The sequence below is a fragment of the Cannabis sativa genome, chromosome 9 (assembly GCF_029168945.1).
Source record: "Cannabis sativa cultivar Pink pepper isolate KNU-18-1 chromosome 9, ASM2916894v1, whole genome shotgun sequence".
NCBI classification, from domain to species: Eukaryota; Viridiplantae; Streptophyta; class Magnoliopsida; order Rosales; family Cannabaceae; genus Cannabis; species Cannabis sativa.
The window spans coordinates 1,040,085-1,062,648 of NC_083609.1; the positions used below are offsets into that span (position 1 = coordinate 1,040,085).

At 32.3% G+C, this 22,564-nt stretch overlaps 4 protein-coding genes across 7 annotated transcripts; all 4 read right to left on the reverse strand.

The window, feature by feature from the left end:
- Positions 1 to 375: 375 nt before the first annotated feature.
- LOC133030734 (uncharacterized) lies at positions 376 to 3,845 on the reverse strand. 4 transcript variants are annotated; one of them, XR_009684272.1, is made up of 5 exons: positions 3,465 to 3,845; positions 1,978 to 2,102; positions 1,657 to 1,883; positions 800 to 902; positions 376 to 694 (listed from the first exon to the last, which is right to left on the reverse strand). XR_009684272.1 is itself a non-coding variant. In XM_061103511.1 (4 exons), the coding sequence occupies exons 1-3, from the start codon at positions 3,817 to 3,819 to the stop codon at positions 1,680 to 1,682; spliced, it is 684 nt and encodes a 227-aa protein (XP_060959494.1). In that variant the 5' UTR covers positions 3,820 to 3,845; the 3' UTR covers positions 376 to 902; positions 1,657 to 1,679. The 4 variants fall into 4 exon arrangements, 2 of the variants coding, with proteins under 2 accessions (XP_060959494.1, XP_060959496.1); XR_009684271.1 differs by having other exon boundaries at positions 800 to 1,883; XM_061103511.1 differs by having other exon boundaries at positions 376 to 902.
- Positions 3,846 to 4,779: 934 nt separating this feature from the next.
- On the reverse strand, positions 4,780 to 6,757 carry LOC115722380 (pentatricopeptide repeat-containing protein At4g14050, mitochondrial). The gene has a single exon (XM_030651580.2). The coding sequence runs from the start codon at positions 6,680 to 6,682 to the stop codon at positions 4,847 to 4,849; it is 1,836 nt and encodes a 611-aa protein (XP_030507440.2). The 5' UTR covers positions 6,683 to 6,757; the 3' UTR covers positions 4,780 to 4,846.
- A 958-nt stretch (positions 6,758 to 7,715) lies between these two features.
- LOC115722378 (probable acyl-activating enzyme 16, chloroplastic) lies at positions 7,716 to 14,652 on the reverse strand. Its single transcript, XM_030651576.2, has 18 exons — positions 14,197 to 14,652; positions 12,633 to 12,824; positions 12,245 to 12,359; positions 11,833 to 11,920; positions 11,017 to 11,228; positions 10,815 to 10,933; positions 10,579 to 10,728; positions 10,426 to 10,493; positions 10,231 to 10,336; positions 9,986 to 10,144; positions 9,838 to 9,891; positions 9,668 to 9,748; positions 9,301 to 9,438; positions 9,007 to 9,166; positions 8,478 to 8,557; positions 8,249 to 8,394; positions 8,046 to 8,103; positions 7,716 to 7,951 (listed from the first exon to the last, which is right to left on the reverse strand). Exons 1-18 carry the CDS (start codon positions 14,404 to 14,406, stop codon positions 7,859 to 7,861), a joined length of 2,229 nt encoding a protein of 742 aa, XP_030507436.1. The 5' UTR covers positions 14,407 to 14,652; the 3' UTR covers positions 7,716 to 7,858.
- A 3,441-nt stretch (positions 14,653 to 18,093) lies between these two features.
- LOC115722392 (adenylosuccinate synthetase 2, chloroplastic) lies at positions 18,094 to 21,745 on the reverse strand. The gene is made up of 5 exons (XM_030651594.2): positions 21,503 to 21,745; positions 20,169 to 20,521; positions 19,162 to 19,854; positions 18,502 to 18,813; positions 18,094 to 18,410 (listed from the first exon to the last, which is right to left on the reverse strand). The coding sequence occupies exons 2-5, from the start codon at positions 20,472 to 20,474 to the stop codon at positions 18,240 to 18,242; spliced, it is 1,482 nt and encodes a 493-aa protein (XP_030507454.2). The 5' UTR covers positions 20,475 to 20,521; positions 21,503 to 21,745; the 3' UTR covers positions 18,094 to 18,239.
- Between the last annotated feature and the right edge of the window lie 819 nt (positions 21,746 to 22,564).

The window sequence follows — 22,564 nt, forward strand, 5'->3', positions numbered from 1 at the left end:
GTTATTTGCTAAAATTATTTGAAAATTGAATAATAATAATTTAGCTTGTTTACTTTATCAGAAAACGTAATCGGAATGCTTAAATTGACTAAATTACCAATTAGAGTTAAATTATAATGTATGGTAGTTATGTTGTAAGACATATTTTAAAGTACAAAATTGTTATTATATATTTAATATTAAAAATAAAATAAAAATAAATAAAAGTCATTACCATTTTAATAAATACAGGTTCATTTTATCATTTAACAAAACAGAAAATCCAATTAATAACTTTTACAAAATACGGGGTCTAAAATAATATTTACCCAATATTCTTTAAAAAGAAGATTTAAAACTAGTGCAAAAGGAACAACACAAGTAAAGCTACAAATACAAATTAACCAAAGTAAATAACTAAAGAACACTCTTGGCTAAGAGAGAAAAAGATTTACAACTATGTTTGTTATTATAGTTATCACCAAAAATCATTGCATGAACAATTCCCATCCTTGAAATGATGATATCTATTAGCATCTCTAACAACAATCTCCCTCTCAACAATACTACTTATGAATTTCAAAACTGTATGACAATCTCCACAAACCCGAAGGTTTTTCACTACCCGAATAACTGTCCCCGGGACAGCCTTGAGCAACCCGAAAGCTACAGCCAACCTCTCGCTATGCGAAAACAGTTGCCTTTCCTTCTCTTGCTGTTCCATGTCATGTAAAACAGAGTTAGTGTCAGGAATGTAACCTCTTCTCCTCATTTCTTCATCAAGTTCCTTAAGCAAACCGAAAATCTCATTAAAACTCGCCTTTCTTTTCCAAACTCGATGGAGCTATAACCCGGTTTCTTCTTAACATCTAGAGAAGTCATTAGCTTTCTCACTTTTGACACATTTTCCCACTTATTAGCTCCTGCATAGACATTAGATAACATTATGTAAGTAGAAGGGTCTTTGAGTTTAGTACTCGAAATTCGATTCGCTATCCTAATCGCCATCTGGGTATTTCCCAGATTCTTGCAAGAAGTTAACAATGCTGCCCAAATAGCTTCATCGAGCTCGAAAGGGATCAAGTTTAAACATTCTCAGCCTCATCAAAGTGTCCTGAACGACTAAGAAGATCAACAAAGCAAGTGTAGTGTTGAAGAGAGGGATTAATTCCATAATCCTTGATCATCGAATCGAAAGAAAACTCTTCCTCTGTTGACTAAACCAACATGGCTACAAGAATAGAGCAAACCGACAAAAGTAACTTCATTTGGCTTGACCATCTTGGCTTGACCAAGTTGAGCAGAACCAACAATTATTGATATCCAAGTATACAAATTCCTGAACAGCATTCTCCCCAACAATCTTATAGTGTCGCCTTTTTGACCACAACGAGCATAGCCAGAAATCATAGCTGTCCAAGAAGCTGCTTCTTCAACCAATCCATTCGCGGTTTGTTGAGGAAAGTAAAACTTGAGCAAGTATGCTAGGTTTCCAAAAACCATCAAACAACAATTTCGATCTTTTACTTGTTTTTTGTTTCCTTCAAGCAAACCATAACATATCCCGAAATCAAATAAAATATTTAAAGTAATGAAACTGTGGTCATTTCAATTAAATATATAGATATAGACATGGTAAGAGTCCCAACCCAAGTCACTTAGATTGGAAAAACTTGCCTGGAAAGAAGGAGAAACGAAACTTAAAGATCTTTCCAAACATTAAAGTCAGTAGCTGAACTGTTATAGTTTACAATGCTATCTTGGCATCCTAACAAGTAGGTAGAACGCATTGGATCCATGTTTATTATAGCATGAGCAGTTCCACTTGGGCTCGCCGCAAGAGCAACCTCATCTGCACCGATTATCACCTCAGCATAACCTTCTTTTGCTTCATTGTTCTCCAACTGCAAAATTATACACAAAAATATATACTTACAAAGCCCCGAAAGAAGAGTTTTCATTTTCGAGCTCCTAAAAGGTAGTAATAAGGCCGCTTACCCTGAATTTTGTTTTAGCTCCCCATATGACAAATGTTTCATTACAAGAGTAGTGTCTGTGATTTCCTCGTAAACCACCGGGTCGAATCTCTCCAACATGAACAGACACACAACTTACAGCACCACCTACACAAATAGCAAAATCAGAAAACAATTTTCCGAAATTCGGAACACACCTAATAGATAGGTGTACTTTTTCAGTTTTCACAAACTGAAGACCCCATTTAAGTTTGTAGAAATAGTCTTTTTTTATTGGTAAAATAACCATGTATGATTGCACAAGTGAAGCGACCAAATATTACACTGTGCGACCATTAAACAACCATTACAATCGCTTTGCAATCATAGATTTATACTGTGTGACCAACAGATTTCAATGGTATTTTACTATTACAAATTGTTAGTTTGGCTAATTTCCCATTTCGATATACCCATTTAAAATTTTAATATGCTCATTAAATTTCAATGGTAGATTAGCACATTCTCTTAATCCTATAACCCCCCACCCTACCCCACACACAGACACAAATTTGATTGATTTGTTTTAAGTTACAGAAATAGCAAAATCAGAAAACAATTTTCCAAAAATCAAAATAGAACTCCTACTATATAATAACTTCCAAAGAAAAATAATTTCAATATACTCATTTAAAATTGTAAAATATGCTCATTAAATTTCCAATAGTGAGAGACAATACATTTGAAAATATTTCAATGGGATTAGCACATTTCTTATAAAACCCCCCCAACAAAACTTTCTTTCTTTCAACCAATTTTCCAAAAACCAAAAACAATTTCTATATATACTCATTTAAAATTGTAATATAACCTCAGTAAATTTCAATCTTCATCCTACAAATTAAACCCGCCACAATGATTAGCACATTTCTCTTAATCCTATAAACCCCCCACAAATTTGTTTTCTTTTAACCAATTTCCTTTCCCAAAAACCAAAATACAATTTCAAAACACTCACTTAAAATTGTAATATTAGCTCATTAAACTTCAAAAGTAAATAAGCACATTTCTCTTAATCCTATAAAACCCCTTAACAAATTTGCTTTCTTTTAACCAATTTTCCAAAAACCAACATACAATTTCAATATAACCCATTTAGAATTGTAATATAAGCTCATTAAATTTCCAATAGTTAGGGATAATACAATTTAGAAAATATTTGAAAGGTAGATTAGCACATTTCTCTTAATCCTATAAAACCCCTTAACAAATTTGCTTTCTTTTAACCAATTTTCCAAAAACCAAAATACAATTTCAATATATACCCATTTAGAATTGTATTATAAGCTCATTAAATTTCCAATAGTTAGGGATAATATCATAATACATTTGAAAAAAATTCAAAGGTAGATTAACACATTTCTCTTAATCCTATAAAACCCATTAACAAATTTGCTTTCTTTGAACCAATTTTCAAAAAATCAAAATACAATTTCAATATTAAATTTCATTAAGAGAGAGAAGACATACCGGAGAGGCGAGAATGAAGAGCGAGAGAAATGGGGTTGAATAACCAGCCCCTGTGATCTTTAGCGAGTGTAGAAGGAAACCCAGAAGAGAATCTTCGAAGATTGGCGCGGGAATCATCGAATTGGGTCCATTGATGAGAAGAAGAAGAAGAATGAAGAGGAGAATTGGGAGTTGGGGAATGGAGTCGGAGAAAGAGCCATGTGAGAAGAAGGAAGAGGAAGAGGAGGAAAGGGAAGGCCTGAGGCTTCTTCAGGAAGTGAAGAAGGATATGGCTTTGACTTTGAATCTGTAGTGGGGGTGGATTTGATGATGGGCTGTCTGAGATTGAATGTGAGCTTCTTCTAGGGTTCGCCATTTTCAAACATAACAATCTCTCTCTCTTACAAATTACAATCTTTATAAAAAAAAAAAATAAAAAGCAAAAAATCTATTAAATATTATTTTAGATTTTTTTTTTTGAAAATAAATTTTTCATTAAAGAGGAAAATCAATTGTTACAGGATCACTAATAAATTAGGGACAAGTACCCGCCTACATTAAAACTCCTAATTCAGACATAACAGATTTAGTTAGTGCATGAACTACGTCATTAGCAGAATGCTAGATAGCATAACAACAACCACCACTAGCTGGAGCTAATATTATTTTAGATTTTAAAATTTGAGAAAATTATTAATTGGGTTCTTTGTTTTATTAAAGGCTAATTAAGATTTTTTAAGTCGAAATTTAAAAAAAAAAGCATTGTTATTAGGTACTAGTGGTGTCTAGTATTTTCTAGACGTGTCGCTTTATGATTGGTTAATGACACTATCTAACAATTATTACATTAATGGCACGTTTACACACAGTATTCATAATCGGAATAAATTAATGGCGAAATATAACGAAATAAATTAAGAATAATCGGAATCAATATTTGTAATATGTTATTTGCTAAAATTATTTGAAAATTGAATAATAATAATTTAGCTTGTTTACTTTATCAGAAAACATAATCGGAATGCTTAAATTGACTAAATTAATATTTTGAGTTAAATTATAATATATGGTAGTTATGTTGTAAGACATATTTTAAAGTATAAAATTATCATTATATATTTAATATTAAAAAATAAAATAAAAATAAATAAAAGTCATTACCATTTTGGAAAATACAGGTTCATTTTATCATTTAACAAAACAGAAAGTCCAATTAATAACTTTTACAAAACACTGGGTCTAAAATAGTATTTACTCAAAATTCTTTAAAGAAGATTTAAAACTAGTGCAAAAGGTACAACTTAAGTAAAGCTACAAATAAAAATTAAACGAAGTAAAGAACTAAAGAACACTCTTGGCTAAGTTAGAAAAAAGATTTACAACTATGTTTGTTATTATAGTTATCACCAAAAATCATTGCATGAGCAAATCCCATCCTTGAAATGATGATATCTATTGGCATCTCTAACAACAATCTCCCTCTCAACAATACTACTTATGAATTTCAAAACTGTATGACAATCTCCACAAACTCGAAGGTTCTTCACTACCCGAATCACTGTCCCCGGGACAGCCTTGAGCAACCCAAAAGCTACAGCCAACCTCTCGCTATGCGAAAACAGTTGCCTCTCCTTCTCTTGCTGTTCCATGTCATGTAAGACAGAGTTAGTGTCAGGAATGTAACCTCTTCTCCTCATTTCTTCATTTAGTTCCTTAAGCAAACCGAAAATCTCATCTCTTATCGGATCAAGATATGTCTCTCCAGCATAAAAAACTCGCCTTTCTTTTCCAAACTCGATGGAGCTATACCCCGGTTTCTTCTTAACATCTAGAGAAGTCATTAGCTTTCTCACTTTTGACACATTTTCCCACATATTAGCTCCTGCATAGACATTAGATAACATTATGTAAGTAGAAGGATCTTCGAGTTTAGTACTCAGAATTTGATTCGCTATCCTAATCGCCATTTGGGTATTTCCCCGATTCTTGCAAGAAGTTAACAATGCTGCCCAAATAGCTTCATCGAGCTCGAAAGGGATCGAGTTTACAACATTCTCGGCCTCATCAAAATGCCCTGATCGACTGAGAAGGTCAACAAAGCAAGTGTAGTGTTGAAGAGAGGGGTTAATTCCATAATCCTTGATCATCGAATCGAAAAGAGCTCTTCCTCTTTTGACTAAACCAACATGGCTACAAGCATAGAGTAAACCAACAAAGGTAACTTCATTCGGCTTAACACCAACCGAAACCATTTCATCATACAAATCCAATGCCATCTTGGCTTGACCATGTTGAGCAAAACCAACAATCATTGATGTCCAAGAAACTACATCTCTTTGTTTCATACTACTAAAGATTTCATTTGCATTTGAAATATCACTACATTTAGCATACATATCAACTAATGCATTACTTATAAACAAGCAAGATTCATACCCTAATGATATCACTAAACCATGAACCTGTTTTCCAAGCTCTAATACAGCCAAATTAGCACAAGCACCAACAATGCTCGAAAGAACTAAAGGATCAATTATATCAATTCTTTCTCTTCTCATCTCAATGAAAAAATTAAAAGCATCATTACCATTCCCGCTTTGTACCAATCCAGATATCAACGCCGTCCAAGTATACAAATTCCTAAACGGCATTCTCCCGAACAATCTTATAGCGTCGCCTTTTTGACCACACCGAGCATAGCCAGAAATCATAGCTGTCCAAGAAGCTGCATTTTTCAAAGAAATTGAACAAAAAACAGCATAAGCTTCATCAACCAAACCACATTTCGCGTACATGTCAACTAAAGAAGATTTCACAACGTTGTCAAGACAATAAGACGACAACATAAATCGCCCGTGAACTTGTTTCCCGAGCCTAACATTATTCAAGCAAGAACACGCTTTGACAAGACTGGCAAACACAAAATGGTCCGGTTGCAATTTATCGACGGTTGACATGGTGATAAACATTGAGATTGTTCGACGGGGAAGGTTGGCTTGGTTGTGGGCAGTGAGAATTGAATCCCAAGAAACATGGTCTCTTTGAGGCATTTCGTCGAACACTTGGAGGGCATCTTTGAAAAGAGTGCATTTGCTGTAAACACTTAAAAGGGTGTTTGGCAATGGCTCCCATGAATCTAACCCTGATTTGATGAGTTGGGCATGGATTTTCTTGGCTGTAGAAGTTGATCTGAGTTTGGAACAGAGCTTGAGTTGGTTAAGGTAATGAAAAGTTAGCATTTAACTGAAAAAACGACTATGTTTTGTTTTATAAAATTCATATAGAAATAACAGTGTAGCCTTTTCATTCAATGTTCCATTAACACATAATAAATATATATATATATATAAATATAATTAATTTTGAGACATTATTTGTCTAAAATATATTTTCTTATATGTATATAATATATTCAAAATTACCACATAAAAAAAGTAACAAGCACAAGTATTTAATATTTATTAAATTGTATTTTTTTTTTTTCAATTTCGTTAGAACAGAATGTGTTATTGTCTTAATTAACACACATATATAATATCAGTTACTTTTAAATTTTCTTTTTATAAATTCAAAATAAAATTTATACTGATAAAATTAGAAGAAAATTATAATTTTATAAATAGTAGATATTTATTCAGATAAAAATAAATAATAAGTTTATGTCGCACTCAAAATTTTAAGTACTTATACCACTATTTACTAAAAAAAACTAATAAAACAAAAAATTAAAAAAATTTATGTAAATCATTAATTATATATAAATAAGTATTTTACAAAAACATTTTTGTTTTTCTTGAATTGTTTTCATTTTTTTTATAACTATTAGGGAATTACTTAGTGCGATTTTCTTCAATCTTAAATTACGTATCAGCGATAGATAGAAACCTTAACCTTATATGTTGAAATTATAAAACTAGACAAAATAGTAAAAGAATAATAATAATTGTGAGCAATGATGTTGATGTTTGAACTTTGAAACCGCATAATTAAAACCCCTCTTTCTTACAAATCATAGTAAACGAAAATTAGTAGGTCTTGTAACTTTGCGGCCTATAATGTAGCAAATTAGGCTTTTAACAACCAGATGTACATATCTATTTCGATTGACTCTTTACCGGAGAACATTTTCTGTAATGACCATGAGGTCTAATATTTTTCAATATATAACTACGCTTATTTTCAAGAAAAAAAAAAAAACAAATCATAGTTTCCTAAGTATTCAAAAATCTATCATTATTATCATAATATAAAAACTTGTCTTTGCAAACTATATACAATTATATTATGCATTTATTTCTACAAAAGAAAAACTTTAACATGAATTTTTATTATTAATTTATTATTATTATAACATGAAACAAAGTTCTTATACCAAAAAACTTTGATCCAATGCCTATTCTGAACATAGGATGTTTTTACTTATACAAATTGTCTATTTGTTCCTTGTAAAGAGCTACCACTTTGTCCCGACGAATTTTCATGGTAGGAGTCATTAGACCGCCGTCGATCTGCAATAGACGAGTCAAATCAGCAATCGAAATTTGAAAACAAAAGATTTCTTTTCTTATTTTTATCACTAAAAATCACTGAAAAAATCATCACCGTAAAGGGCTCGTCCACCACAAGGATCGGTCCAATTTGGAACGAACACGCTGAAGTCCTACGAAAAGTAAGCATACATTAAGTAAACACTCATTCAACAAAAAATGCTTAACCGAAACCAAAGATCAATTCTTCGAATAAGGAACAAGGATCTCATATTTTGATTCGAGGAAAAATGCAAAAGAAGAAAGATATTATGTTACCGTTTTCGTAATTCGTTGTATATTAAGTTCTTTAAATTCTCCTGACTTAGTTCAGTGGCATTAGAATCTACAATAGATAACACTTTTGCTAACAGTAAAGCTTCTTCCTTGTTAGGAACGATTATAGCTCCAAGGCGTCGTTGATCCTGCATGAGTTAACGACGCAATTCAATATTTAAAACTAATACATTTACATGGTGAAATCGAAACCAGAGCTGTTGATCTTTACCTGGCCAATGACAACAATTTGCTGAATTACGGGACTTGTCAATGCAGCTTCTTCGAGCTCAACAGGTTCGACATTTTCGCCTAATTTCTCGAAAATAATTTAATCAGTTCTTGCAACTCACAAATATGTAAGAGAGAAATAATGTTGCCAAAAGGAAAATCATAACCGACAAGAGATAAACTTTAGGTATAAAAATAAACATTTCACTCGGGAAAAGGTCTTTGTTAGGATCCCACATTGACCAAATCAGAATCAGAGTCGTGCACCCTCAAGTGGGATTGACATCATAGAAGCTTAAAAGAGGCGACTTGTGGATTAGGCCTAGAGTGGGCCGTTGTGAACATCGGCTCCAAGGAGGTGTATCATTAGGATCCTACTTAGTCTAACTTTCGAGAGTGAGTTCTACCTAAGTGGTTGTATCAGTCTTAGAAACGAAGGGTTGGAAATTGAACGAAAACAATTTATTCCCCTTTGTTTTATGATCCATTAAGCATTATTGTTACGAAAGATAATCGAGTTTTTACTATACCTGTTGAAAGAACAATGGTATCCTTAGCACGTCCTTGAAGAACGACTAATCCTCCACATCGACGACTTCTCCCTCTCGAATGATGAGGAGCAATCCAACCTACATCACCAGTATTTAACCACCCTTCCTTATCTAAAACTTGCTCAGTAGCTCCGGGATTCTAGTCCAGCATTCAAAATAAAGAAATCAACATAAAGATATTCGCAATACATTACACTAAAAAGAGAACGAAAAAGAAGAAAATAATAAAACTCGGTATTGATTCTATATTGTTTTGGGAAGAATTTCCTATACCTTGAAGTAACCTTTCATCACTTGTGGTCCCCTTACTTTTACAATACCGATTTCACCAGGCGAAAGAACCCTACCGCTTTCAGAATCTACAATTTTGAACTCGGTATGCTGAATTGGGTGACCAACCGAGCCAAGAACCTTCAGAAAAGTTACATCTATGAAATTGTCATATAATGTACCAATTTTCGAAGAAAAAAGTATGAATGAATGAATGATGAACGCGTATTTTATGCATTCATTTACTCTTATTTATTCTTGTCGAAGTCAATCTACATTCTACATCTCATAAACTTTATAAGCAATGAAGTGTTAACATATTGAAAGCTAATAAAGCCATGCAATTTTCTTAATTAAAAACAATTCTTACATTGAGATTTGGTCGTCGAGCAGAAACAACGGGGGCGGATTCTGTTAATCCATATCCATTCTGAACTTTCACACCAATTGCCTAAAATGTAAAACATAGAGAAAAAGGGTAAGAAGCAAGAAACTAGAATAATTCATTTGAGTTAGCTAAGTAAGAATTTTAGCTATAACCTCGAAGAACTTGTCAACGTGTGCTGGCAAACTACCGCCACCACTTACACCCGCCTACACGAGCAAGAACACAAAATTTTGTCACATTTTAATCCCTTGCTTGAAAATCGAAAGCCATTTCTCTAATTTTGTTGAAATTCATTAGTACCTTCGATATCCCGATAGCAGAGTGAATTTTGCTATAGACAAGCTTTTTTGCTAACACATGTACTGGCCATAAAATTGCGGCGATGATTCTTGCCCATAGCCAATCAAACAACGAGACAAGAATCGAAGGTTGCTTCGGGTTCCTTGATAGATATGTTCCCTGTGAAATTATGTAAGCAAACTCAATTATATTTCGGTCTTGGTTTTGAAACATTGTGATCTATTATTCAATGTGGTAATCAGAACCTGGTAAATCCTTTTGAAGTCCATGTATGCCATACTAGCTCGTAGAAATGTAAGCGCGATTAGCTTACGAGCTGCTGAGCTTGTAGAAATTTGTTTTTGAATCCCACTGCAAATAGAATGTAAAAGAATCATTTGCAAGTCCTTGAAAACAAAACACTAACCGAAAAAGAACAACAATTCGTAAACTGATCATACCTATAGAGTGTTTCATATACTAAAGGAACCGAAATTATGTACTCGGGTTGATACTGTCGCAAATCGTCCTATCATTACGCGTAAATTTGTAGTTGATATCAAATTTTAGAAGAAACAAAACACAAATTAACATTAGGAACATAAGAGTATTACCTTTAAGTTTCTCACAATTGTGTAGACTTGCTCAACACCATGTGTAAATGTAAAATATTCACAAGCTCGTTCGTATGCATGCCAAGGTGGAAGCATGCTGAGAAATCTATCCCCAACTTCAGCCGGGACAATATCCCACAAGTTATGTATCTACGAAAAAAGTTGATTCGAAAAAAATGAGGAAATTTCATTCAAAATCTCAAGAACATCCAAAGGAGACGGGAAAGAAAATGAACCTGGTGCAACAGATTCTGATGCGTAAGCATGACACCTTTCGGGTTTCCAGTTGTTCCACTAGTGTATACAAGCGTAGCAATATCGTCGGAGTTTATGGCCTCATAAACATAGGATTCCCCTAAAGAAAACAGTTGGTTTAGAAGTTGCATCTTTCATTCTGAGTCATATTTTTCGAACATGTAGCTGAGTTGAGTGACTTACTAACATCACTAGAATCGTGTATCGCCCTGCGAGAATCTTGTCCCGATTGTATAATCTGTTTGTAGTTATAGACAGGTATCCCTTCAACTCCTTCGTTAGACAAACTCGATTTATCCCCCCAAAGCAGAATAATAAACCGTATTTTCGCCTTGGAATGGAAAGCTTCTGAAATCCGATTAAACAACTCAGGATTGTCAACAGCAAGTCCGACACTGTAGTAACAAATAGCATTGAATTCACATCATCATATGTCAAGTATGCATTACCATATAGATCTTAATTTTTTCTAGTCAAACTTAAATAACAACAATTATCAAAGTAGAAAAGAGTAGAACACCTAAAGTCATAATTATAAGATATAAAGTTAAGGCTTATTAGGATTTTTGTCTCCTGAACTATTGAGATTGTTGAATTCAAGAACTTCTGTCCAATTTCGTTCAATTGTACTGACGTGGTGATTATCCAAGTACCAAATCGTGCCCCCTGAACTTTCATCCACGTCAGACTTCTGTTAATAAAATTAAACAAAAGTCCTTTAATCTAACAATCCCAATAGCTCAGGGAAAATTTTTAATGGCCTAAAAAGTTTGGAGGACATGATATGGTACATGTTAAAGTTCGGGAGGCAAAAATCCTAATTAATCTAAAGTTAACAGAAGTGATTAACATGATATTTACTCTGAAACTACCACAAGGTGTTACCGACTTGAGAGTACGTAATGTGTTAACACAGACTATCCGACTTAAAAATCGCGTGTTTGTTAATACATGGAGGGAGTAAAAGAAACAGAACTTGCCCTAGAGGGCATTCCAAACCTTTCAGAGTGATTATAAATTTGTAATAGTTCTTCAACCGACGATCTCGACCCTCTTACCACGTTGATTGCTCCGGTAGTCATACTCCCTAGGATGATATGAGAACAGAAAATCAGCCTTCAATTTAGCCAAGAACTAATGTGTGTGGACAAGCTAAAGCATAAACATAAATTTAAAGACAAATAAGATCATCTCATGGGAGACTTTTCTTAAAATAAAAATTGCATCTTTGAAAGGGTAGTTTGAATGTCTTTAAAATGGAAACACTTTATGATTAAAACACAGCCAAAATATTATATTCCTATTTTTTTAATCATTTAAGATGTTCATGTATGTTAAAGTAGAAATTTCATGAATGAAAAAACAACAACAACAACAACAACACATAATGTAAGCAATAATTTCCGCTTACCCTGATCCACAACAAGCCATCGGTATGAATTGTCAGCGAATAGCGAAAGCTTTTCATCTGGTTTTATTCCAATGACTCTTAAACCTTCAGCGAAATCCAATATTTCCTGTTCCAGCTGCAATTCGAAAGAAGCACAAGAGAGTCAGTTACCAATTATTAGTGCCTTAACTTATTTTTTCTATAACCATTTGACAAAAAAAGAAGTTTTCAATTCAATTGCAGCCATAAAACTGGCCTAATATTTCATGGGAATCGGTTTTGCTCAGATCAGTACACAAAAAAAAACCAAAACAAAAAGCATTTCTTGGTCTGAAATTGATGTAAGCCTATTGAACTAAGATTCTAACTATCCTAATGAAACACCTTACATATAGAACTTAAACTGCACCTGTTTATAAGTCAAAGCTGAAGGTGGATCATGGTATGTATCCGTAATTGCTATTCGATCACCGTACTTCTCAGCTGATGTCCTCCATATATCAGGAACAGCTTTCCACTCATCTGACACCAAGGTACCGTCGCGTGACAGCAATGAACTTTCAAGAATAGGTGAACACTTTCTTATCTGCAATTCTTGAGTCTATACAAGAAAATATTAGTACTTGTACATAATTCCAACACCAACCATCTTCATTTCTTATAAAACAAACTTATACAAACACTCACTCAAGGTCAATGAACCAGTTAAATTACAAAATATATCACAAATGGTTAGTCATGATAATCTTCAACTGAGAACTCTTTTTCTTTTCCTTTTAAAAGCAATGATTAATTCATTGAAAATATAATTAATGTCATATCGGCTTTAAGTACTAAGCATCCCAACGAAAATATAAAAAATCATCCTAAGAGCATGTACAGCTAATCTATGTGCAACTACATAAGTCGTCCAACGAATATGGATTAGGGAACACTCTTAAAAATCTGGACAACAAACTTGCTAAAACCTCAAACAATGATCCAAAATTATTGAAAGAAAAAATGTCTCTTAGCAAGAGCAAACACTGCTAAACAATCTGTTTCAACAGCATCCTAAGAGTAGCGCAGCTACTCCATGTGTAACTACATTAGCCGTCCAACCAACATGAATTAAGGATACTCTTAGAAATTTGTTAGGCCTTATGATTAGTAAGGTGTGCTAGCATATAGGAAATAAAATTTTTTGTTTGGGAAGGTAGTTTTGAGTGAGAAGTTACTATATATATAAGTAATAATGGAATAAAGGAGGTATGCAATGAATTGAGTAAAATTCTTTCAATCAAAGGGGCGTAAGGGCTTAGATAGTTTTTTATAGGATCCTGTCTCACATAGAATAAATGCTAAAATATTGTGTCATATATAAGAATATGAACTACTCCACTTCGCACTAATGGTTTTAAGATGGAACCCCATGATTCTTAACGTGGTATCACAACCATTTCCCTTACGGGCATGTGACCATATCCGATTCGCACCTATACAAATAGTGACCATGTCCATATTGAGGGGTAATTGGTTTTCTCATATATTCAATATACACATCCTACGACTGTGTTATTGGTTCTCTTGAGCTAGGATTACTTGGTTCTCATCAAAATTTGGATAACAAACTTGCTAAAACCTCAAACAATGATCCAAAAAACAATATCTCGTAGCAAAAGCAGACACATAATGCTAAAAAATCTGTTTCAAAAACATATACATAAACTCCTACATAAAGAATCCAATCCAATATCACATATTCTGCTTGAATCACTGAAAATAACCCTATAATGGTTAGTCATGATAATCTTCAACTAAGAACTCTTTGATTCATTATCTCATAAATCAACAATTACTCAGACATAATCTACTTCTAGATGTCAAAAGGTTAAATCATTATAAGACAAAGCACACTTGTACAAAACATGTTGCTTTAATAATTCAAACATGAAATATGAGTTGATTGATCAAAAGGGTACTTAATAAATCACCTGGATTTTGCAATTAACATGAAAATGACGATTAGGGAAAAACCCATCTCTGTTTCCTTTCCATTTTCCCGGGAAAATGCTTCTATGGTGAAAAGGATAGAACTTTATGGAATGAAGGCAACGATCATTGGAACTGTGGCCGACCCAGATGAGGTTCGACCTCAAAGAACCAATTTCCATTGTTGGATTCTGATTCATCATCATCATCATAATACTCAGACTGTTCAAAGATGATGATAATATACAATGTTCTTGTATTGTTTGTCAAAATTTGATAAAATAATTTTGGGTTTGGGTTGACTTGAGAAAATCTTGGATTATTTCCATAAAAATCCTTGTTTGTTTGGTGAAGTGGGTATTATTGGAATGGATAATCATTGGAGAAGAGAAAAAAGAGTATGTTCTTTATTGAAATGTGTTTTTGTTTTGAGACTATTAAATTACAAATCCAATGTTGTCTTGTTTCTACCGCAATTAGCGGTTACAATATAAAACTAATAAGTTTGAGACACTTCAACCTCTTATTATTATCTTTTACTATATGCTGAAATATTTTTTTTAGGCTAATTAGGATTTTTATTCTCTGAACTTTGACACGTATTAAATAATATCCCTGAATTTTTAAGGGTAAGTTGAAAAATGCCTCTTTTATTAATCAATTAACCAAATTTACCTCTAATTTTATATTTATTTGAAACATACCTCTTTTTATATGTATTGTACCCAAAATACCCTGACATAAGAGAGTCACATGGAGAGTATCTTCAAGTGACAGGGGCAAAATTGGTACAATATTTAAAAAAAGAGGTAAAAATGATAGATTTTAAAAAAGAAGGTAAAAATAAAAGAGGATAATACAAAAAAGGTATAGAGTGTAATTTCCTCTGTTAAAAATGCCATTTGAAATATTAAGATTGTTGGATTTAAGAACTTTTGTCTAGTTTCATTCAATTTTACTATTTCAGTGATTGTTTATGTACTAAGTCATGCTTCCCAGACTTTGATATCTATCAAATCACGTACATCGAACTTTGACATGTACTAAATCATGCTCCTTGAACTTTCATCCATGTTAGATTTTTTTACTAAAATTAGAAAAAAGTCCTTAAATCCAACAATCTCAATAGTTCATGGGGCATTTTTAACGACCTTAAAAGTTCAGGAGGCATCATTTTGTACATGTCAAAGTTCAGGGGGCAAAAATCTTAATTAACCTATTTTTTATGATTGTGTTTATTATAATTATGATATTTTTTTGAAAATTTTTGAATAGTTTATAGTACTAAAAATAAATTTAATTTTTTTTGAACACGCGTAGTGAACTAGAATATCAAGAACTTTATTTTCGATACTGTAAACTATTCGAAATCTTTCAAAAATATACATGGATGATATTGTAACTATAACGAATACCGCTATGAAAAAAAATATTCTAGTATGTGATTTCAAGCACAAATGTTGACTAAGAGATTGTAATAAAAGGTTGTAATTAGTATTCCTCTATATATTTAAGCAAATACTATTTTAGACTCAGCATTTTGTAAAAGTTACCGATTGGATCCTCTTTTTTGTTAAATGACAATTCAAACCTTGTATTTTTCAAAACAGTACAAAATTGAACATGAGCTTAATTTTTCTTGAATTAAAACTTAATGATAACTTGACCTGGAGGTGTTATGACCAATCTGGTTACATTTTTTTTATCTGTTTGTACTAAAAATTGGCTTTAGGTTTAATATATTATAAAAAAAAATTGACGAAAATTAAATTTGGGGTCTATTTTGTACCATTTAAAAAATACAGGCAGTGACGGACCCAGAATTTTTACTTTGTGGGGGCTTATTTATCATTAAAAAATATTTATACCTATATTATTATCACTCTTACTAGATTTATTTAATTTTGTGGGGGCTTTTCTACTATTTTAGTCTATAATTATCAAATTACAAAAATTACATTTATTTTTTTAAAAGGCAATATTTATGTTAGTGGGGGCTATAGCCCACATATCAACACTACTAGGTCCGTCCCTGAATACAGGGTTTGAATTATGATTTAAGAAAACAGAAGGTTCAGTCGGTAATTTTTACAAAACACAAGGTCCAAAATGATATTTACCCTGTATATTTTGGGTGCTTCTATAATGTACTCCAAAAAAAAATGTAGACTAATATTTGTTTTGATATCAAGACAAGTTGCAAAATTTTAAGAAATTCGAAATAATTTACAATATATAATCAATGTTTAAACATTTTATTTCACATGGATATAAAATAAAAGTGTCACGCTTGTAATAGATTATTTGAACTTTGTCTGTTAAATTTCTTTAAATTTCTCAACAAATTTCAAGATATATTAAATAATTACAACATAGAACATACACAATCATAAAAGAAATTAGACTAAAAAAAATTTCAAGATGCCAAAATAAATAAGGGAGACATAGTGCATCATAAAATTTTCCTATATTTTTGACAAATAATAATAATTTTTTTTTTTGAATGGACAAATAATAATGATTTACTCAATCTTAACAATATAATTAAAAAACAATATAATTAAAAAAAAAAATCAATGATGTAGCTCCCAATCCTATTAAGTATTTTTTGTAATAAAAATAAGAAATTTAATGATGCGAACCAAATAATAGCTAGCTTTCTTAATAATAAGTGTCACTTTGTATCTTATTTATTTCTTCATTAATTGTGTCTTGTTTTAATTAAGTGTGTGGTAGAAAAAAAAAAAGAAGAGTTGGTTGTGACAACTAAAAGTAGAATACATAATAAGTTTTAGAAGTGGATTTTTTTTTTATTCTAAGCATGAATTAGTACTCAACTTTATTTAACGACATATATTAAGAAAAATAATAATAATTATAATTACACCCCACAAAATTATAATTGCACTCTAATATTAAAAAAATGAACTTAAGATAATTTTAAAAAGCCAATCTTAATATTTTTCATTTTTTATATTATTTTGTGTATAACTTATTTTAATACTTATTTTAATTTTATTTTTATACATATTTTATGTATAACTTTCTTGATTTTTTTCCTAATAAAATTTTATATAATTTTTTATTTTAATTTTTAAATCGTAATATTTAATATATAATTTATTTTTATACATACTTTTTAAGAATATGATAATGAACATTTTTATAAAAAAAAAAACTATTAAAAATATATATTTATTAAATAAAATTTATGAAAATAAAGTACATTTATACATTTTTGGGATACCAAACACATTTTTATCACAGCTTTTTCAAAAAGCAACTTGTGCCAAACGGGCCTCTAGTATTATTAAACAATAGTTTGAATTCCATTTTAAATTTATTAAAGAAGATTTAGAAGTAATTCATACTATTTATTTTTAAAAGAAAACTCAATAATTTTGAATATGAGTCTTAGATGCTATTTATAATGCTAACAAATTTCGTACTAACAAAACTAAACAAAAATTACACTTTTACTAACACGAGATATCTATATTATTTTAAAAAAAATAATCATTAGGTTTAGATGATTGCAAATTCAAAACTTTAGGCAATTGTTTTGAAATTGAAGGATTTTCAATTTGACTTTATATGCATAATGTAAGTTAAAATTAATAACCAAAACTTAAACTACCCAATGTTAGTGGAATAGGCCAATTTTTATGTATACTCCAAAATACTTTCCACATTTCAAAACTTGCTAATATTTTTCTATTTTCCTTTCATTGGTTATCACTGAAATACTCACCAAAACCCCCACTATAGAATCCAAGACCGCAACCATCGCCACCATCCGACCGAGACCACACCAATCCAACCGATCGAGAGGACTCCATCTCAATCCGACCGAAGACAAAAACAAAAAAGAAATAAGCTAAAAATAAAAAGTCAAAGAGTTGACTCAAGTTGGTATTATTAAGACTACAAAATTTCTTAGCCAAATTTTAGTTAAATATATCCAAAATCATCCCTTAATTGATAGGGATAAAAATCTCTAATAGAACAAGTTACATCATACTATGATCTAACAACTAGAGTAAAATTATTTGAATATGAGGGCATCTCTTCCAGGCCCAACACCAATATAATGAACTGGAATGCCCACAAGTTCTTCTATTCTCTCCACATATTCACAAGCAGCCTTTGGCAGATCAGAATAGTTTCTTACAGAAGATATATCAGTGTTCCATCCAGGCATTACTTCATACTCCACCTATATAAACATATATACAAGATTCATAAGCATGATATGAGCAAGAGTAGGATCAATCACGATCGCGAACGGTGACAAGACTTATTATTACCTTCAATTGCTCGAGGAGACGAAGGTCGGATGGGAACGATTTGATTGGTGTGCCATCAGCTAGCTTGTATGTGACCCCCAATTGAATTTCGGGAAGATCGGATAACACATCAAGTTTGGTGAGATTGAGTGAGGAAAAACCATTAATTTGACAACAATACTTGAGAGCAACTATGTCAAGCCAACCACAACGGCGTGGACGCCCTGTTGTTGTGCCAAACTCTTGCCCGGCAAACCTAAGAAGGTCGCCCCCTTGACCCAACATTTCGGTTGGGAATGGACCAGAGCCAACTCTAGTAGTGTAGGCTTTTACCTGCAGCAGTATCAAAGTTTTAAATTAATCTCATGTGTTATATGTTTTCATCACTCTTAAAATTCATCTTTGGCTAAACATTCAACTAGAAAATGATGAATTTTTGGAATTTCTTTTCTCTGAATTTGAAAGTTATCACTTGGTAAGTTTCCATAGCTTCTACTAATTTCTTCATATTCCCTTTTAACTCTTGAATTCATTAGATGGTAGTTCAGTAAAAAGTATTTCCTTTTATTGGAACTTCAGATTTGATTCAATAAGAAAAAATTCTATTTTATCTAGTATTTCATACATTATAAGATACATATGATAGTATTTTATATAAGATAGCATTATTAACTTACTTACCACTCCAATAAGATCACCTACAACTCTTGGTGCAATTCCAAGACCAGTGCAAATTCCACCAGCTGATGGGCTAGAAGAAGTAACAAAAGGGTATGTTCCAAAGTCGATATCGAGCATGGTTGCTTGACCACCTTCGACCAAAATCTTCTTCTTCTCTAAGATTGCTTCATTCATTACATGCACAGAATCAACAATAAAGGGTTCCAACCTCTCAGCAAACCTCTTGTATTTCTCAACCTCTTCTTTGAGCATTTCGGGGCTATATTTAAAATCTCGGAATCTTGATGCAGCATCTGATAACAAAACATCAAGTTTCTGAGGGAAAGTATCCATGTGCCTCAAGTCACCTACTCTAATGCCATTTCGAATAACTTTGCTCGAGTAACAAGGTCCAATCCCTCTCCTTGTTGTTCCAATAAAAGACTTGGCAAGCTCAGCTTCTCTAAGCCCATCAATCTCTTGATGGAAATCAAATAGTAGGTGGGCACGATCGGAAACCAATATCCTTCCGTCGCAGGAGACTCCATTCGATTCAAGCCCATCAATCTCTTTGAAAAAACCAGGAAGATGAATCACAACTCCATTTCCGATAACACACATAGTTTCCTCATTCAAAATACCAGACGGCACAAGGTGAAGGGCGAATTTCTTTCCTTCTGCATTGTAGATGGTATGTCCAGCATTAGCTCCACCCTATTTAACAAAACACTTTCAGGGAAAACATTCACAACTCTAAGCTCAGCTACACTTGAAAATAAAGGACAGAATTCACGGAATTCGCCAAACTAACAACATGAAAATATTAAATTACCCCGAATTAGCCATATTGAATTTACATTGTGCGATCATAATGGTGGCACAGTATAAATTTATGGTCGTTTATGGTCACATAGCGTAATTAAAACAAAACTGCAACGCCATTGCAGCAGCTAAAGTCAAAAATTAAATAATTAAGAGATAAGCATGGCAGATTATAATCATAGAGAGAAAGAGAAATGTTGTTATACCTGACAACGAGCAACTATATCGAAGTGTTGGGCCAATATGTCGACTAGTTTGCCTTTACCTTCGTCACCCCACTGGCAGCCTAACACACCCGAGACCTGACTCAATGACTCAATTCGACTAAACTTATGGGTAGCGGACTCAGCAACGCTGCTGAGTGATGATGAAGCAGCTGCCGGGGGGTTGAAGGAGCAGACAACGATGTTTCTGGGACGAGAAACATTGGTCCGAAAGTGAGCTTTGAAGGCCCTGCACCTAGGGTTGGAGAGAAGATTGGAGTCCAGAGTTGTGAGGGAGGATAAGTTCATTGGTATGGACGGCAGCGGTGTTTTGTTCTTAAAGTTCTCTAGTACAGCTGGAAACGAGAGAGAGAGAGAGTCATATTAGGGTGATGAGGTTGAGGTTACCTCGTAACATAAACATGTCAAATACTAACAACAATGGTGAAGAGATGCAAATGAATAATTGTTCATTCACAACTTCTCTAAACAGGTTACTAGTAGTTAGTAGCTATTCAATCAAGTATTGTCCATTTTGGTTCAAAACATCTCTAAACAGGTCATTACTTAGTAAATAAAATTTCATACAACTACAAATTATCTCTCCAATCAACAACAACATAGCATTGCATGCAAAGATAACTTATTTGTCACTATGAGAATAACTCCATTTCAAATTGCTTAGAAACACAACAAATTAGATTTTATTTGGAGAGAAGTTTCTCAATACCAGATATTTCTTACAACCCCATATATTTAAGGGCGGACTCACATAGAAGCGAGAGGGAGGGGCCAACTGTCCCTTAGAAAAAATCGACAAAAAAATATATATGTATTTTAGTTAGTTACTAAAAGATATATTTATAAACATAATATTAGCTTTAGTGTAATGGTTAATCTAAATTGCATGTATGGAATTAACCTACTAAAACACAATATTGCAATAATATCCATTGATGAACTATTAGCCATGTCATATCTAGAGTGATTAAGGAACAAACACCATGAAAGAAGCAGAAATTTCTTTAAGATTGAGAACAAAATCTTGTATGACTATTACAACAAATTTATACTATTGATTCAATAAGATGTACATATATACACAATTTCTAAATCTTAGAACAAAACATGATAAACTAAACCATTAAAAAAAATTGGATTTAGAACAGAGAGAATCACTTGAGAAAAATCAAACAACCAGATAAAGTTTCAATCTTTTCTCTGCCTGCATAATAAAAATACATGAATTTGGATTACAGCATAACATAATCAAATCAGTATATTAGCACACTTCTAAACTAAACTATTTTTCAGAAGAATGAGAGAAGTAATTGTACCTTTGTGAGTGGAGTAATTGTTTATCCGATGAATGAGTGAGTGAGTGAAGCGCAGGTGGTAATGAAGGGCAAACGGAATTCCTCCTCCTCTCCGACCAGCTCCGATCAGTAGGGAACGAGGTTAGGGTTTAGTCACAGAAGAAGAAGAAGAAGAGAGAGTGAGAGTGAACTGAAGTTGTGAAACTCACTTTGGTTGGGCTTGGGCTTGGGCTTGGGCTTCTGATATTGGGCTGGGGCTTGGGCTTCTCATTCCAACATCGCTCCCTAAGAAATTCCATATTTATAAAAAATTCCCAATTCATAAATAGTTAAAGAGAAAATTACATTTTATACCCACTTTTTGTTTTATATTTTAATTTTTACTTTCATTTTACTACTCTTTAATTTATATCTGTTATAAATATTATTAATTATGTGGATGTCCAAATCTTTTATTTATTGTCATTAATTGTAATCAACATTCCTCTTTTCCTTAGTTTCCCTTTTTCTTAGTTTCTTAATATCTCACTCTTGTATTTGTATAAATAGGGGTTCACCCCATTGGAATAAACAACTCAGAAATTCTCATTCACTTTCTCTTTCTCTCTTTATCTTCTTCTTCTTTCTTCTCATCTACTTTATATTATTTTATATTATTTTATAACACGTTATCAGCACGAGTCTCTGCCCAAGCTTCAAGCATGAATCTCTGCCTAAGACCCAATGTAAGTATTTTGTTAAAGTTCTTGAATTGTTTCAAAGTCACGATACACTAAATATATATTTATATATATACTCATCTGACTGAAACAATTTCAAGAATCATTTGGTTTCTTTTTTCTTTTTATCTATATATCTATATATTATATATGTATGTATATGTTTTTATATATTTATTATTGATTTCATATATATATATATTATGTTCTTATCATTCATAATATTTACAATATATGTGTGCCTATGATATGATAGAGAAAATCTATATAAATTATACATATATCCAAAAGATTATGTATTATCGATAAAATATTGCATATATCCTAAAGATTATGCATCATCGATAAAATATTGCATATATCC

Bases quoted from the DNA above. Each gene is read 5' to 3' on its own strand.
- LOC133030734 (XM_061103511.1), bottom strand. From the start codon at position 3,819: ATGGCGAACCCTAGAAGAAGCTCACATTCAATCTCAGACAGCCCATCA. The intron at 2,103-3,464 runs GTATGTCTTCTC...CTATTTGTGTAG, and splicing joins TCTTCATTCTCGCCTCTCCG to GTGGTGCTGTAAGTTGTGTG. The intron at 1,884-1,977 runs GTAAGCGGCCTT...ATAATTTTGCAG, and splicing joins GAGCTAAAACAAAATTCAGG to TTGGAGAACAATGAAGCAAA.
- LOC115722380 (XM_030651580.2), bottom strand. From the start codon at position 6,682: ATGCTAACTTTTCATTACCTTAACCAACTCAAGCTCTGTTCCAAACTC.
- LOC115722378 (XM_030651576.2), bottom strand. From the start codon at position 14,406: ATGATGATGATGATGAATCAGAATCCAACAATGGAAATTGGTTCTTTG. The intron at 10,145-10,230 runs GTTCTGATTACC...ATAATTTCACAG, and splicing joins ACTTCAAAAGGATTTACCAG to GGAACATATCTATCAAGGAA. The intron at 9,892-9,985 runs GTACTAATGAAT...TTGCTCGTGTAG, and splicing joins CTGCTATCGGGATATCGAAG to GCGGGTGTAAGTGGTGGCGG.
- LOC115722392 (XM_030651594.2), bottom strand. From the start codon at position 20,474: ATGAACTTATCCTCCCTCACAACTCTGGACTCCAATCTTCTCTCCAAC. The intron at 19,855-20,168 runs GTATAACAACAT...TTTGTTAAATAG, and splicing joins ATATAGTTGCTCGTTGTCAG to GGTGGAGCTAATGCTGGACA. The intron at 18,814-19,161 runs GTAAGTAAGTTA...ATACTGCTGCAG, and splicing joins TAGGTGATCTTATTGGAGTG to GTAAAAGCCTACACTACTAG.